The following is an 18,313-nucleotide window of genomic DNA, read 5'->3' on the forward strand; positions in this document are numbered from 1 at the left end:
GCCAGTAGTGACAGGACAAGGGGCAATAGTTTTAAACTGAAAGGAGGTAGATTTAGATTTCATAATTGCATATAAGGAAAAAATTTTTTACAACAAGATTGGTGAAATTCTGGAACAGGTTGCCCAGAGAAGGTGTGGGTGCCTCATCATTGGAAATCTTCAAGGTCAGATTGGATGGGATTTTGACCAACCTGGTCTAGTGAAACATGTCCCTGCCTGAGGGGGCGAGACTAAATAATCTTTAAACATCCCTTCTGACCCAACCATTCTGTGATTCCATGAAAGTAGTCTAATACTATATACCTTTGTAGTAAATCCAAAGATACTATGAAACATTCCGTTTTATTGATTTGTTTATAAGGGATCATTTGGTTAACAGACATAAATAAACAATTTTTGACAGTGTTTCTGAAATGTTCCCGCAAGGTTTTTTTATGCTATCCATTCATTCAGCTGGCAGGAGAAAAGAAGTACTCCCATTTATACTTTCTGGGACAGCATGCATGCCTTACTGCCACAGGGGTATGTGGTCTCAGAGTTGCTCACCTGCTCTTTTGGATTTTGGCTAATTCTAACTTTGCTTCAAGTGTGTGTTAATGGAACATAGAGTTCCATGAAGAGGGTTGGCTCAAAAAGTAATTTTTGGGGATGCTTAAGCAGCACAGACAGACCATTTCTAGTTTAACAGGGAGTTGCTAGAATCATGAATTAAAAATCCAGGTCCTGTGTTATGCAACTAAAGAAATTACGTGATTATTTGGGTCTTAAAATTTGAATCATTATGATCTGTGTTCAAAATTATTTTAGCATAAGTGCATTTACAAAGATCCTAAGTTTATTTTAAAAAATTAAAGAAATTACATTATATTATTATATATGACTTATAGTCATAACATAATATATATGCTATACTGTATATACACACTCTATTACACACTGTTATATACTGTGACTAAATTATTACATATTTTATCAATATATTAGGAATTATTATGTTACGCATTATTATAGATTATTATATTATTAGAATAAGTCAATATGAGTTTTATTTTAGTTTACAGCTTTTTATCTGAATTTATTTTGATGAGAAAGAACTGTTATTCTCTCATAATAAAGCTTTGTAAGTTGTTAATGTAATAAACTATTTGACAGGAACAAGCAGTTAATGAAATGTCAGTTGTAGTCTTTCAATGATTGAGAATTAAAGGCATTGAAATATTTTGGAGCAGGAATTTTGAGCATTTTGGGTTTACTTTCCCAAAATTACTAGTGAAAAATTGTTTTGTAGTGAATGAATAGTTGGTCCATAAATAAACTATATTTTAATTCTTCCTATCAATTCACTGAAATCAAAATGTTTGTTCTGAAATATTGCTGGTTTGTCGAACTTTTGCTGAATGCAAAATAAGGTCGAAGTCATAGCTTTCTGGTGAACTGCTGGTCACCAGATGTGATGGTCCAGCATTTTCATGGTCTGCACTAGAACTGGAAACTTTTTCAAGTGTCTGCTGCTCGGATCTACAGCTATCCAGGACTTCAAAGTTCTTGTTACAGAGCCAGAAAGAATCCTTCATTCTTCAGTGTGGCTGATACTATGGCTGATCTCAGGGAGCTGTGGATCTGTAAGCATGTTGTGTCACACAGAATATGCTTCATCAGCAGATGCTAATAGGAAAATTACAGTTCCTTAAACATTTACGATAATATATGTACAATTCAGTATTAAGTAGAAAAAACCCTAAATTTGGAAAAAAAAATTAATTAATTTTGGTTCCCCTTAAATTGGTAGGTATTTTATTTTTTTTGCATATTAGATATAATAAAAGGTTAGTGACGTCAGCCATTTGCATTTTATAGAGGTTTTCATCACTTTTTTTAAACTGCATATGATTTCACTGCCTTTTAGTGACATCTGCTGGAAGAAGTTGGCCCACCTTCTACCTTTGTCCCACATATTTTCCTGAAGTATTGAAATTTTGCAACAAAGCTCATTCAGAATTGAAGTTCCCTGTTTGCAGCCCTACATAAGATTTTCCCCAAATCTCAATAAAACTAGAGGGTTGTGTAAACAAGTTCCAAAGTGTTCCAAAACTAAATCTGGTCTTGGAAGGCAAAGAAAGAAGGAAAGATAATCCACATTTGAAATTCACAGTCAGTTGAATGGAGCAGAATACTGGTTAATCTCCCAAAATACAGGCCACATAACTACCCTCGTTTCTCAGAACTGCAAGAAAAATAAATGTGAGCATACAAATCTGCAACTAACACAAAGTGAATCAAGTCTTATACAAATGACCCCAAATGCTCTTAAAACATGCTTGAATAAAGTTTGTTTACTATTTGTTGATTTTGTTTATTTTTATAGGTCTAAATAGATTACTGGGAATTTCTCAAAAAGCTGCTGTTGAAATACTGCTAATCCTAGCTGAGGTGGCAGAAATCTCTTGAGATGTATTTGCACAAGCTGCAGTTGTAATATTTGGTTGTTGTACAAAATACTGTACAATACAAATAATTCATATTGAAAGGCTAGCAGGCACGGATACTAAATAGCTAAACTTTTTGGTACAGTCTCCTGCAAAACATTTTGACTCCTTACAAGAACAAGTTATAGGGAACAAAAGCTGTTTGTATAGCAGCAGTGCATGTTGCTTTGAGTTTTAAATCTATTATGGATTTTCATCTATTGCATCTAGATGTATTATGGTTTTTCATAAATGTTTATTGGAACTTTTATTATTATGTTTCCCTTTATAGGAAAAGTGCTATGCCAACATTATGGGAATCACTAGAAGAACCTGATATACTTGATACTACTGAGTTTGAATATTTATTCTCCAAAGACACCACTCAGGAAAAAAGAAAACCATTATCAGAGACTTACGAAAAAAAAACCAAGGCCAAAAAGGTATTTGTTGTTTCTTTGTGTTTGCTTTTTCATGTGTCAGTGTTTAGTTTTACATTTTAAGAAAACTCCTGTTTTATTTATTGTTGAATAAACAGTTAATAGATGGGTTTGTAAAACTCATTTTAAAGCAAAATAGGTGGATTGCTGATTCAACTCTTGCTTGGGAATACAGGGTTATTGTTTACCTTGGAAGATTTCTTGCCTTTGAAAATGAAAGTTCCACATCGCAGTGAAGTAGAAAATACATTGTATAGGAGAACTGAATGGAAGTTCTAATACGAATCTAAAAATGCCAATATTTCAGGCCATGTCTGCCCTTGAACTGACTTATAATTGAAGGTTGTCCTTAAGTTATTCTAGCAAACCTGCCTTCCATTGAGATTATTTTATTGGAAAATTAAAGTATAAAGCAAGATAGGAATGTTAGATGTTTTGAATAAGGAATACCAAAACACCTTTTTTCCAGTATAGCTAAAGAGCTGTGTCAGGAAGGGGCAGGAAAATCATGCCTAATGGCCAAAAATTTATGCAACAGCTATGTCAGTGTAATGCAGATACTGTCTGCCTCAGACATGGTCCATTACAGAGAGAGATTGTACTTGTCAATTACTGTGTGCAGATAGGAAGAAATGGCATCAGTTGTATCTCTTGTGGGAAATATTCTAGGCTGAATAATAATCGATACTCTTTTCCTAAAACAATGTGGTTATATATTAGAAACCCATTTAAATATATACCGTATCATAAATCTGGTTGAGTTTACCTGATTGGAACCACAAGAGGGCACTTTGTATGTAAGCTATGCTATCTACCTTTTTCAAATTTGTAATACATATAACGTGAAATATACATACATAGATATATATCACTGCAATCAGATCTTTCAAAACATCTTTGATCATAAACTTCCTGTATTGTGTCCTAGTGCAACAGTTATTGAGAAGTGTAAATAAGGCTATAGAATTTATAAAACTCAAATTCATGTGAAGCAAAAAGTGAAAAATGAAAAACGGGGTCAGGATGGGGGCATGCACCGTAAAGAAATGGTTTAACTGTTAAAGTCCTTCAAATGTTAGATTGAAGTTGGACATGAACCTCTCTGTGAAAAATATTTTTACATATTTTACTTGACAAATGCTTCAAGTGCATAAATCATGTAGTACTCAGCTGTATCTGTAAATCCCATTAGTTCATATTTCTGACGCCCTCTTTCTAAAATCTGTTTTTACAGTTCATTAATTTACTATTTCAGACAGAATTATTTATTAGGAAATAAAAGTTTGTAAAGAACTTTGAAGAAGAATGTAACCAATGTAACTTTAATGGAGAAATAATACGCACAAGTAATTGTCTTTGTATTTCAAAATCTCAGCAATTAAGTAAATATACCTATTTCTCCAGGTGTATGACAGCAAACCAGGTAGAGGATTAGACCTGCATTCTGAAAGATGAAATCTCATTATTCTTTTTCCTTGCTGCTTTGTAAACTAACTTATTTGCTAAAGTAGCACAATTTTTAATGATCTCTTTTAACTTTATTCAAAATTGCATTGGATAACAGTTACTCTATAAAATATAGGAAATAATGGTATAATAATAAGTACTATTTCTTGTGAGAAATCAATGGATTTTCTTACAAAGATATCTTCTTTATGCCAGTTTTTGAATTATTCTGTTTTGTTATTAGATTTAAACCTATTATTTTAAGACTAGGGGTATATTTGTGGAAATTAATGAAATAGAAAAGTTCTGGACTGTGTAAAAATCAAAACCAAATACAAAAATAGAAACTCAAATCCCCTAAGAGATAAATTAAGAGTTGTATCTGTTACTGTCTCTTTAGTTGGGTAAAACTCATGGGATTATGATCATGGTGTTACAAACCATGGGAATTGTAGGGCTTTCTGGGAAAATTTTTAAAAATCATGGTCAATAATATTAAGCTTTCCATCATTTGGTCAATTTAAAAATTAAAATTAAATCAGCTTTTAGAATTCAAATGAAATTTGAATTTAATTGAGTTTAGAAGCATTTTCTTATTTTATATTCAGTCTTTCCACCTTTCTATGTTAAATGACTCCTAATAGCAGCTGACTGTTTTTACATACGGTTGGTCCTCTTATATGGTCCTGTGGGGTTTTTTTGTCTCTCTGAAAGCCCAGATGTCTGCAGGCGGGCTCCAATGGATCAATCTTGGTGGGCTGCAAGCAATACAGTAGCAGGGAGGCATTTTATTTAATTACAGGAGGGTTTATTAGTAGATGGTAACAGAAAGCTCCTGTAGATTAATGTAGAACTATCAGTTCTGCTGGCTTCATTTGCACTTTCTCATGCTTTTTCTGAGCTCTCAGCTTTTCTTGCCTTTTTTGCTAACAATTATATCTATCTACTAGGGTTTTAACAACAATCTTGTTCTTTGCTTCAGTAGAGGAATTTGTGCTTAAGAATGCTACCAATGTCACAGTGTATGGAATTGTATAGTCTGGTCAAAGATGCTTTCTATAGACATTAAGAAAGACATATGAATCTTCTGAGTTTCATCGTATATTATTTTTAGCCAATGCTGTGTCACCTTGTATATCTCTGTAAATTCCTTTTTCATATTCTGTAAAAAAGCCTTCCAGAACAAGATACAGGTACAGCAGTAGAATCTGTAGTAGTAGTTTATGTGTGGAACAGGTAAGCTATTTTATTTAATAATACGTTAGTGTTGACCTATTCACTGCATTATACCTCTTCTGTGATCAAACTTTGTCCTATTTCATACGATCTTATACAAACTAAGTTATGATCTTATACAAACTAAGTTTGGCCTGCTTGGTATTTAGAGAAATAACAGACCAATAGGTGGTGTATGATTACTTGTTAAAACATGATTACTTAATACTTTTCTCCTTGAAAGAGAATTACATCAGTGCCTCACAATCAAGTTCCGTATGCTATCTTTCAAATTAGAGAGGAATTGTTTCTCTTTTAGCTGAATCTTCTTTATAAAACTAAGGAGACTTTAACAATTAGTGGCCTGTTGAGTTATGATTTCTTTACCATCTATTTACATTTCTCTTTCAGTTCCAAATAAAATAATATTTTCCAATTTATTCTCAGAATTATTGTTTTTATGAGACCAGTCAGAATAATCTGTATGCTTAGTGTATGAAATGAAGACTTCTGTGAAAAGCATCACATTAAGACTATAGAAATGTCATTTTGTTCTATTCTTACTCATTTGTCCACATAGAAGACACCTTATGGCAACACAGATTAAAATATTCACTGTATGCTGTGCTTTTGTAACTTACAGCTGATAGACATCTACCATTTTCAGCCAGAAATATTTAAATCTTGTCCTACATAAATGGAACAGATGGTCTGTTTTCCAGTACCATTTGGAAAGTTATGCTCAGAAGGGAAAATTCTGAGTATATATTTATATATATATTTATACTCATATGTATAAAATGTACATACAATATAATATATACTTTATAAAATATATATTTACAATATAGAATATATTTATACTCATACATATACTCAGTGTAACAATAGGAGACTACATTGAGGATTCTTTGGGCATCTATGCTAGGTCTCGTTACTTCGGTATTTTCACTTATGACCTGGATAATGGAATATTAACTCTGCAGCTACCACCTAGTTGCAAGAGGCTTCAAATGTACTTGAGTAAACCCTTTAGAAATCTTTAATGTGTCAGAGATATGGTCTGAAAGATAGGGATGAGCACAAAGGTAATAGAGTTAAGCACAAAGTTAATACAGTTAACGATATTCAGCTTGAGGTACAGTAAGATGAGGTAAGATGAGGTGTAAGACTAAAAGCGTTCTAATTTTATATGAGTTAATACAATGCAGTGATTTTTTGGATGTGATATCTATGAAATGGAAAAGAGGCTGCCGTTTGCATCCTAACTTTCCAAGAGACTCTAGATGCTTAAATAATGTATAGAAGGAGTGGGATTTATTTCCTAGGTTAACCACTAGATGGTTAAATAATGTATAGAAGGAGTGGGATTTATTTCCTAGGATATTTCTGAAGTGATTGAATTTGCAGCAGGCAAAGTTGAAGTTACTGGACAAAAATAAATAAGTTCATTAGCACATGAATATGAATCAAATAGATTTATCTCTGGTTTTGGCTAATACAGTTAGCTTAATCTAAATACATAAATTATTGGTATGATGCAGCTTGGCAACATACATTGGATCTGAAAGTATTTTTGCTATGTAAGGTCTTGCGGTCTTTAGTTAAGCTTTTTCAAACGTTTATATTTGGTCTCACTTTTAAAATTACTTAGAAGTTACAGCTTCTTGGAAATCAAGAAGGAAAATGGCTAGATCCACAAGGTTATTCTAGTACATAACTTCAATTTAGGTATTGATTCTTTTGGACGTTTAGACTTTAAAGCATTTTTGAATACAACTCCTATTTTTAACTTCTGTTGTTATGGTGTCACTGACATGTTTGTGAAAGTACAAGTGTTAATCTAGGCTATTTTCATCATCATTTCTATGTTTTCTCATGCTTAGATTTCAGTTGTAGCATTCTGGACATATGATTTCTGCACCTATTATGTTACCGACTAACACTCACATTAAAGTGTTTGTCTAGGAATGTATGGTTTATTTAAAAAAAAACATATTGTAAGTTATATTTATGCAATTGTAAACAGACTTCAATGGTAAAGTTTTATGTACCAAAATGTTCAGATGCAAATAGGTGCAGTGCAGTACCATTAAGGTCCATAGCTGTTTATGAAAACAGAAAACAATTAGCATATTAAAACTCTAACTTATTTTTCTGAAGAAAAAAACATCAGTTGTTTTTGAAAGAACTCAGCTTTCAATAGATTTGAATATAATTTGAAGGATCTAACATCTTTCCCAGACCCTGAAAGTCTTCTATAGATGTTTTTATGTCAGATGAAGCACTGAAGTTTTACACCCAAGCAATTTTGCTTTCATTCATTCTAAACTGTTAACATTTCTTGTCTGTACATATCCGTACAAATTTTTAAGCTGATAGGTGCAGGTAATTGTTCTCAAGCCATAGGTTCTCCCTTTCCTGTTAAATTTGTGAAACCAAAATCTGTTCTTATAGTACCAAATAGAAGAAAGTCAGAATTAGAACATACATTTTGAAATGAAAGAAAAACTGTGATTCATTATGTAATAAACTATGATACCCAGTAAGCCTGAAGAAGAGGTAATTTAGAAAAATTCCTTTCCTGTGATTTATTCCATATGCATTCTGTAGCTCAAATGCTGGACTGACTTACACAATTTTTTAAAGTTGCATTAGTTTTTTCCAATATGTTTGAGCACTTGTTAGTAACTTACCCTCAAAAACTCAAGTATTTTCTATACTTTCAAGAAACAAGGTAGTTGGATGTTTGTGATGCCACTCTGTCTTCATCTTACAAAAAAATGAGTAAATGTCAAGTAATTTGTGTCAGGTGTATGCTCCAAATGAAAGTCCATCAATCATTTTTGGCCCTTTAGTGCAATGATTATCATTTCAAAGACGCAGGAGGACATTAAAGATAATGGCTTTTCTGTTGTCTATTATCTCTAACAGACTTCACATAATTATTAACATGTGTTCTCATTTAAGAGTGTCAATATTTTGAGTGAATTGCATTTTTTTAACTGAAAGGGATATGTCTGTCAGCAAGTTTTTTGTCCATCTAACTAAATAAGGAATTAAAATTAATGAATTTTGTATTTCCGCAAGAAGGGCAGATATTGCAGAAAATGTTGGAAGCTTTGCGGGTTGAAACACAATGACTGTCTTCAGCTGTCTGCATAAGATAATAAACAGTGTTCAAACTTGTGTAGAAGTAGTAAAATGCTAGTGCAGGCTCTTCTGAGGCACTCTCACTTTCTTTTTATTTTTTGTGCTGTACTGAGAAGAATGAATATGGCCTTTCCTTGTTTATCACAAGGCTCTGCAGCCATGTAGGATATGAAAGTATCCATAAAGGGTAAATATCTATTTTGTGGCTTTGTTTTGTTTTTACAGTTTTGATAGGAATAAAGATATTGAAATAAGTTTCTTACTAGCTCATTCTTACTTCCTATTTTATCCTATTTTAGCCCTTAGCGAAAGGCTAAAAACAGCGGCACTTTTTTCATCCAATAGAATTGCAAATAGTATTACGTGTCTCCTAAAATATTGTAAAAATATTTAAGAAATATAAAGCTATGGTTCATCCATGTTAAATACGAAATAGTTAAACTTGGCTCTCCTCCTTCGAGTAGGAATAGAAGAGATAATGTCTATTCTTAAGCTTCTGAAATTTCATTGGTAACTCTTGGGGTGTTTACGTAGAATGGCTTGAGGGGCATATCCTGCTTCTTGTGCGGGGTATTCTTCCTCTGTTTGAACAGGGTTTCAGTAGACTACTTATGGGTTCAGGCTGTTGACTTCACCATAAAAGTTAATGAGTGGGAATGGAGGGAAACACTGTGATATGCAGGACAGCTTTTTAGCTTATGGTTTCTCTCAGTAAATTTAAATATTATGGAAACAATCCATGCAGCAGCAGGAGGAAGGATTTAGCTTTTAATCACTAAAGTAAACTGAATCTGTTCAGATTTCAGCACCAGTAAGTGTCCTGGACAGAATGTAGACACTACAGTTAGACAAAACAGTGAAGTCTATCCTATAGTATTTAATGAAATACATTTCTGGCTACATTAGAGAAACACCTTTTAATGGGAATGACAGAATAATTTATGAATGTGTTCAAGCTTCAGTGTGTCTCCACTTTTAATTAGATGATAAATATTTGAAAGATGAAGAAGGGACACTTGAGTACAGCAAATGAACTAACTTAATAACATTAAAAAATAGTTGGGGAACACCACATAGAGAAAATAATGTCATGGATCAATGAATTAAATGAATTAGCACCAGCAGTCACAATTCTGTCACTGAGCCAGAAGATGCTGCATCCATTACAATGATACATTCATAGTCTGGAGGAGCGGCAGGCAGCTGGCAAACCCTACCAGCTGGCACAGCAGCATCAACTGGCGTCAGCTGGATTTTAGCTGCTTACCTGTCACTGCCAGCTACAAGCAAGTCCCAATATGCTGGGAGGCGATCAGTGATTTGTCTTTTAAAAGCATAGACTAAATAGTTCAATGCAGTCTTTACAAACTTTCATTTTATTTGGCTTATGGTTTTTATGACCTGGAAAAGTGCTGATTTTTTTGTCTACTTTCCATTTGGAATTCACACACATATTTAATTCCCTGTCAGTGACTTCCCCACAATAACCATAATTTGGGGCAAAATTAATATGTCTGAAAATATGTTCTCTGTTTAACCACTGATTATATATTTTTGTTGCAAAATCTTTCAAGTTACACATTGGTTCTAAAAATCTATGACAAAAGCCCTGTGTAACACCTAGCATCACAACTTTGCTTTTAGAGTGTTTTTTATGCCAAATTTCAGTTATTCTCTTGTTTTGTTGCTCCGTTTTTGTTCTCTAATGAATAAAATATTAGCCTTCAGTTACAAATTTCAGTTGGCTGAAGCTATTTCAGGTAGTCTGTCTAGTTTGATGCCTGGTAATTGTGAACATGTGTACATTTGTCTAAAATGCATTTGAACATACAGTTAGTTGGCCATTTTAAAAAATGAATCTCTGTTTTAGCTTTTAAAAATTGTACAGGCCCTTCTTTAATTTTTTTTTCACTAGTCTTCTAAGGAGGAGGCCTTGCTTAGCAATGTAAGCTAGTGTTGATCATATCTGGTGAATATATTATTACTTAAAATACTTAAAATATAATGATTTCACATGTCATACTGTCTACAACACCTATAGTCTGGAAAGGTTTTGCCTCAAACTAGGCATGTCTAATGGGGTTTATGACAACCTATGAATTTGCCCCTAAACAAGGTCAGCTTGGAGGTCAGTGAATGCTATACAAATTGCATAGTACTCAAGCCTGTAATTATCCCTGTAAGAAGTTAATGTGCTGTGGAGTTCAGCAAATTCATGTAAAGCTTCAGAAAAGACCATGATAAACTGAGCAGTTACTTACATTTGCTCTAAAAAATCTCAGTCAACAGGATGTGTTGCTTACAGAGTATTCATTTACGGTAACTTGTAGCCAAATCATCTTGTCTGCTGGTGTACTCAGGAGATAGAGAGCCTGATTTCTTTCTTACTTGAAGAAAACACTTCAAATAGTATTACTTTCTTAATATCCAGCATATGTTCTGTACATATAGGCTGAAAAAAATCTCAGAATAGATTTTATTTCTAATTTTGGAAAAAAATATGCAGCATCTAGTTTAACATAAGTTCATTAAATCTTGAGTCCCTACAACATAAAATATCTGTCAGATCTTTTTTGAAGACAGCATGTGTTCCAACTTGTTCGTGTATTGTCCAATTCCAGTACTCTATAAATAATAACTTTGCATTTTCAAGTGAAAATGTCACTATCATTTCTCCTTTTCCTGTATTTTTCAATACAAAGCTGCTTTTATATAGATGAATGACTAAGCAGTTGCACAGCTAAATATTACTAACTCCCATAAAGCGTAGGTAAGAAACATTTGTATGAGTTTGTATAAATTTTGTCAGTTAACTGTCTGTATTGTGAGCATCTGTAAGAATATTGCAAGGATAAGGGATAACAATTATTTAAGTTTTTAATATTATTAAATATCTAAATAATAGTATTACCCAAATATTAAAATTAAATTTTTATATAGCTTAAATAGTGTTCAAATACTGGGAACATGAATTTAGGGAAAATTTAGCTATTAGTTTTAATTTTAAAAATATGAGTTAGTATTTTTAACAATATTTGTTCATAAACAGTATGAAGTAAGCCAACTGCTTGGATCTGAATATTTCTTATTTTGAATAATTTATATCTGTATTGCATTTTGTGAAGTGCTGCTGTCATATCTTCCATATGACATAAATCAAATACACAAAGCCAACATTTCAAACGTTATTTATGGACTTTATTTATGGACTGATACATATCAGTATCACTAATTTCAACCACCCAAAATAACTTCCTCAGGATTTCCCTCCCTCCTTTTTCTTCTCCTCCTCCCACTGACATCTGAAAAGATAACAATCTGAATGTCAGTATATTACACTAACAAGTGTCTGTTACCCAAAATGTGAGCAAAATCCTCAAATCCTTGTGAAATGTCAAGGGTGTGGAAGAAACACATTCAGACAAGAGTGAAAGAAATACTTTCAGTAGCCTCTAGTGTTCCAGAAATAGTGTTGAGAGAACATAAGAAGACATTTCTCTAGTTCTCGTTGGCCAGGAATTGATCCTTTGTCAAAAAGATAGACTTAAATGTGTTCACACTGAACTATAAACTAGTAGACAAACTGAGGAACTTGTGATGTACTCAGAGTATCTTAAATAGTTCGGCCCTGATCACCTTAAGGAGAAGGGGGAAAAAATATATACCAGAATAAGTATTTGATATGCCATTTTTCCCTTCTTAATAGCATCCTACAAATAAGCGGTGATGTTCTTTACTAGACCTGGTAAGAATACAAGCTTACATTTGCCAGCCATTTGTTAATGTGCAGCACAGAGATAAGATGAAGGTTGTTCTACCACATTTAGTTAATAAAAAGGTTTGATGTTTGGAGAGACATTGAATTCAATCCGCAAATGGGCTTCTATTGTTAAAATGAATGAATCCTTTGTAGACTGTTCATTTGATCTCAGATCATTTTGCATCATCTTTCTAGATTATCAAATTGTTGGATGGAAAACGGTCTCAAACTGTAGGAATTTTAATATCCAGTTTGCACCTGGAGATGAAGGATATTCAACAAGGTAAGTGTTTCTTACACTTAATGTGTCATATTTGCATGGATATTTTCTCATAGCCCCCTTTAGAGAATTTATTACATTACAGAATGGGCTTTGAATGTAGCCCTCTTTAAGATATAAGAAGAATCATTCTTCCTCTATATTGCAGTATATGTAAAAGTTTCACCTAAATAATCAGAATCTAGTTTAGATAAAACTCCTTCTGTATGGTTTGTTTCACATATCACTGTCGGTACAGTGTTTTCTCAAGTGTTTCATATTCCTCCCCTACAGTTCCCTTCTTTTTCTGAAGCAAGTCCTCCACTGACAAAAATTAAATGAAGGGCTTATGTATAAAACTTTTGGGCTTCAAACATGCAGTTGGTATTTGTTGTATGTTTAAATTTGCTTCATTAACAGTATGAAAAGCACATTGCAAACTGATGCAGCTACCACGTAGCAATCAGGAAGATGATTACCGCATGGCATTTTTCAAAGCATAGGGCTATGCAGTGTAGAAATTCCATTACTGCTAGAAATTATCTGGGTTTGCCAATACAACTGTAGAGAAGTACAGATTTTTTCAGAACACTGGGGTAATTCAGATTCTGCTTATGTTCTGGATTTAAAAAGATATTGTTTAAGGATATTGTTTATTTCTTTTTCACATTAAAAAAAGGAAAATATTCACCATTTAAAACAACTGCTGGAAGGATTCAAGTTGATGTCTCCTTTTTTGCTATTGTTTTCCGTCCATCACATGCAAATACTGGGTAGGGTGTTGAGATGCTGCTGGCATTGATTATTATTAATTTCAGAAGAGCCTTTGAGAATCTAGCATCTAGCTTTAAAAGCACAAGGGCTTACAGATGTCTCTTGGGGTGGAGGGAAACAACGAAAAGAAGGAATAACTTTGTGCCTGCCAGTATTGTGTGAAAGGTATCGGAATGAGATGGAAAAGAACTGCTATTACTAAAGGTCTGAATAATTTGCTGCCAAGAATTACAGCAGCATAGGATAGGAAAACAGCTGTATTATAAAAACTGTGTAGTATTCTTAAGTATCTTCAAAGGTGTTTTCAGGACTTTTTGTTTTCCATGCTGTAATGTTCTACTAAAATAGAAAATCTCTATCAGTTCTTTGCTGTACTTCTCTAGCTTTTGAAACCCTCTGACCAACTTACACCAAATTTAAGAGAAAAGAATGTCAAATCTTTGTGTAATTATACACTAGCATTTCAGCTTGAATCGGCAGTGCACTTTTAAATCAAATCTACCTGTTGTCCCCTGTGTAGTGTTTGCCTTGCAGAACAGTCTCAGAGTGCAAAAATATCCTTCAGAATTAAAGTAAATAAGATGTCCTTTAGGAGCACACCAGTCTCCACCTATAGCAGGCTTTAAATTCTGCAGGATCAGATGAAAGATAGTTAAAACACCCTGAAATGTGTATAGTGTGAACACTGGATCCTCAGTGCCAGCTGTTGCTGTCCACAAATCCATTTCTAAAGACTACACTACTTGCAGTTGTAGACATAGCTAATGTATTCCTACAAGTTTAATGAAAATTAGAGTGTTGGTAGAAGAGACACCAAAACAAGTGCTGTCACTGAAGGAAAGTTTATAACTCATCACCCTCTCTATTCTGAGATAGCAAATGACTGGCCTGTCACCACATGTGTTGCTCAAGGCAGCAATAGGATATGCTGCCTCTTGCTTATGGAAACAGCTAGAAAATATAACAGGATTTGGGAATGCTGTTAGTAGAACTTCTTTTTGAAGTATGTTACAAAGCAGGATGAGTGACTCTAATCAAGATCTGTGTGCAGAGACTAGTCCCCAGACTCAGGGAAAACATCTGTTCTGTAGAGAGAATCTTCAGAAATGCCTACTACAATGAACACAACAGTAGAATTATGCTTATTTATCTTTTAGTGTGTGTTTATCCCCTAGAATTTTGTTTACTTTAAATCTGTGTGCAGTCCTGCCTATCGGGAGACAAATTCTTTGAAGACTGCTGTAGTCAACATACCGCATCAAAAAAGATCTTAGTAAGCTAAATAGCTTATGACAGCACCTAACCAAAAAAGCGTATGATCATTGGGTGATAAATGTCAAAGTTCTTTTTTTTACGGAGTGAATTTACAAGAGCTACCTCTAAGAAACATGAAAATGAAGCACTTGTCCCTTTTTTCAAGCCAATTTCCATTGCATAATGCAGTATGTGAAAGACAAGGAAGAGAAAAGTTAGTGGTCTTTGGCAGCTTGAAACACAGAATGAAGAAACTTGAAGCAAAAGAAAGTGGAAATGAAAAAAAAAAAAGGATATCTAATTTTATTTCAAGTTTTTCTGACTATGTTTGTTGAAAAGCCATGTGCAAATGAATTTACTGTCTGTGTATAAGCTACTGGTCACTCTATCTTAAGTAGCAGTTACAGAAATATGGATATAGAAAAACTGTCCTCGAACTGCCTTAGGCATACGGATGCATGCAAAATTGTAGAGGAGACAAAGCAAGAGTAATCACAAGAAAAATTGCATCCTCCCTTAAAATAGTGTGAGATTTCTGCATCTATAGGATTACCCTCTCAAATTAAAGTGAATAGCTTCACAGCATATTCTGTAGATAGCTCAGCTGTGCAAAACAAGCAAGTGACCATATCTGGCACCCAGATGTTTCAGTTTGCATTTGATAGTGAGCCAGCTGCCACACTTCAGGAAGGGAATCTCACACACATGTTTGCTTGAGAGAGTGAAGGTCATCCTTTGCAAATAAGTTTAAATTCTTGCTGTATCTGAGTATGGTCTAGGGAGAAGACAGTGTAAAACTGAATAACTGTTTTGGCTAGTGTTGCTATTATAGGATGCAGAGGGAAAGTTAACATTGTCGTGCTGCACCTGTCCTAATACTCAGCTTTCTAGGAGGTGGGAGAGGAGGAGAAATCTTAGGTGCTGTAATGTTCTAACATTAAATCTAAATCTGTCTGTCTCAGTATGCTATACGGAATTTGTATGTATATTTAAAAATCAAAAAGCGTTAATTGTGCATAGATTATTTTCAAGGCTGCTTCTCTGCGTTTTTTAAAAACCTTTATAAAGAAGAGATGAGGAATAGTGGAGACCAGCTGTTAGTTAAGGAAGAAGCTTTAACACTACACACTTAGAGAAGTAATCTCCATTTTGTATCAATGCACTTCTGTCTTAGTTTTCCTATCATTGTTCAGCTGAAATATTGCAGCTTGAGAGACAAACTTGTAGCTCAAGGCTACTTTTGTGATTTTTCTATTGAAATATTACAACTCACTTCACAGTGAGGTGTTTCAGTTCTGTTTCTAATGGGAAATGCTGATTATAACTGTATGTGAAGACTCTCTGTGGGCGCTGGTCCCAACTTTTTACAGGGCAACATTCCAGTCACTCAGGCAGTTCCCAATTTAGTAGCTAGTAATAACAGTGTACCAGAAAACACATAATAATAATCTTTTGTGCAGTGTACATCATCCGTCTCAGCTTCCCATGAGCTACTGAGATCTTTGTTCAAGAGTAAACTGGCAAAATTGTGGGGCAGCCCAGATGAAAAAAGTTTTAATTATGGCAAATGGGATGTAAATAAAATGTAGATGCCTACGTCTCCAAAAGAGTGATTCTCCCAAATCTGTCCCTACATCCATAGTACCTGCATTTGGCCACTAAAATGGTGGGGCATCAGAAGTTCCGCTTCTGCACATTGCTGGAAGTAGTTCACTGACTAATACTCTAATACCCCTGATTTCCATCAGGATGCATTAAATGGATGGTCTGACATGATGGTGTATTTTCCTTGGGACCAAATCTATGAGATACAGTAGATCACAGCAGATGCACACTTTATAGCTTATTGCACTCTTTGTGGCAATAAAGTACCATATTATTCCACACAGAACAGCTGCAGGCTTTGCTAGTACATTTACCAAGACAAAAGTTTAACACTGTAGCACTGCAACAGTATTTTTTTTTTCCTTTCCTAGATTTTAAGCAATTAAATATAATCTCTGAAACTCTGTTTATTAAATCAGAGTAGCACTGGCCAACGTGGAATAGCGTGTACGGGGACCTGTTATGTTTATTGTGCATTTGGAACATTCTTGTGTTCACCAACAATGCAAATTATCTGTGCAGAGGCACTTTCAGCTTTGACAATATTAGAGAAATTCATTTGATCACACATCCCCCTGAGATGGGATAGATTAGAATGGATTGTGTTAAAAATGCCATCTTCTTTTGTAGATTCACCTTCATTACTGGGGCTTTTTTGGTTGCTTCTCAAATGTGGAATATATTTTTATTATACTGTCACAGTAATGACATTCTGATGGTGAGAAATGCAAATAACTACCATGCCACTCTACATCAAAATTTTTTGTGTGGTATTGTAGGAGGGGATGAACTTTCTGTAAAGAACCCAGTTACGATACTATTGTACAATGTCAGCCGACCAGTTGAAAAGTGTTTGATTGGTCATCTTCAACTTTGTGATTTGTCCTCCATTGTCACCATATTGGAGTAAATAATTGGAAAACTGTGAAGAGCAGATTAAGTCACCCAGACTGATGATCAGTCCAATAATCATTCTAATTCTGTATTATGTTTCTAATCATCCTGGGATTTCTGTGTGGTCTTCCACTGATGAGAAGCCATAGAAGTTATATCAAAAGGTTGCATTGCCTTAGTGCAATTTATGGTTTATGGCACATCTAAACTTTGGAGAACAGTGTCGTTGTTAACCAGGCACTATGTTTTATATGTATAAGGGAAACTATTCCAAAGCAACTCTAATCTGCCGACCTTAGGGTACTCAGAATTTCTGAATCCCAATTTGTGTTTTAACCATGTCATGCAGTGCAAATAGTTTCACAATTCCTTTCTATATTATATTTTGGAAATAATTCTGGATAAAGATAAATGCTTTGGAATAGTTTTTGCACTATGTGAAAAGAGTTTTATCTGGGTTTCAACTAAAATATTTTGCAGGATGGAAGTATAGATAATAAAGGTTTAAAAAAGTCTTGTTCCAAAGTTGTGTGACTTTTCCACCTACAGAGAGAATTACATATATGCATTCTATATATACTGTATGCTATGCATGAAGTTTAGAGATAGATAACTGCATACCCATCTCAGAAGCTAGGAAAGAATTTTCTTTAAAATTTATTTTCTTTGTTCTGGAAAACTCATAACATTTTTGTGAATCTACCTTGGACATCCAGCCTGATGAGGGTAGGTTAACATTAGTGCCAGTCTTTTGCTTATGACTTCTTGCAGGAATTGAGCTTTCTTAGTCTTCTAAACCTACATTGTGCCCATGGTCCTTTTTCGTAATGTATATTTTAATGTTTTTTATGTTGCATGATAGTTAAATACTGGAGAAAATCTTTAAATAAGTTTAGAACATATCAATTTGTCAGAAGTAAACAGAGCAATTTAGATAATTTAGGCATGTTTGCCAAGTAGGGATTTGTATTTTACAATTGTCGCTTTCTAATTGACTAGACCAGTCACAATTTAATTTAAATTTCCCAGTGATGGGCTTTATGTTCCC

The 18,313-nt window shown here is 34.0% G+C and overlaps 1 protein-coding gene across 1 annotated transcript in view; it reads left to right on the forward strand.

Moving 5' to 3' along the window:
- FMN1 (formin 1) overlaps nt 1–18,313 on the forward strand; it is a 138,273-nt gene that overhangs the window by 48,225 nt on the left and 71,735 nt on the right. Inside the window, exons 5-6 of the mRNA XM_074148430.1 lie at nt 2,758–2,908; nt 12,675–12,762. Of these exons, the coding sequence (XP_074004531.1) occupies nt 2,758–2,908; nt 12,675–12,762 (239 nt within the window). The remainder of the gene's footprint in view (nt 1–2,757; nt 2,909–12,674; nt 12,763–18,313) is intronic.

The sequence above is a fragment of the Numenius arquata genome, chromosome 6 (genome assembly GCF_964106895.1).
Source record: "Numenius arquata chromosome 6, bNumArq3.hap1.1, whole genome shotgun sequence".
NCBI lineage: Eukaryota > Metazoa > Chordata > Aves > Charadriiformes > Scolopacidae > Numenius > Numenius arquata.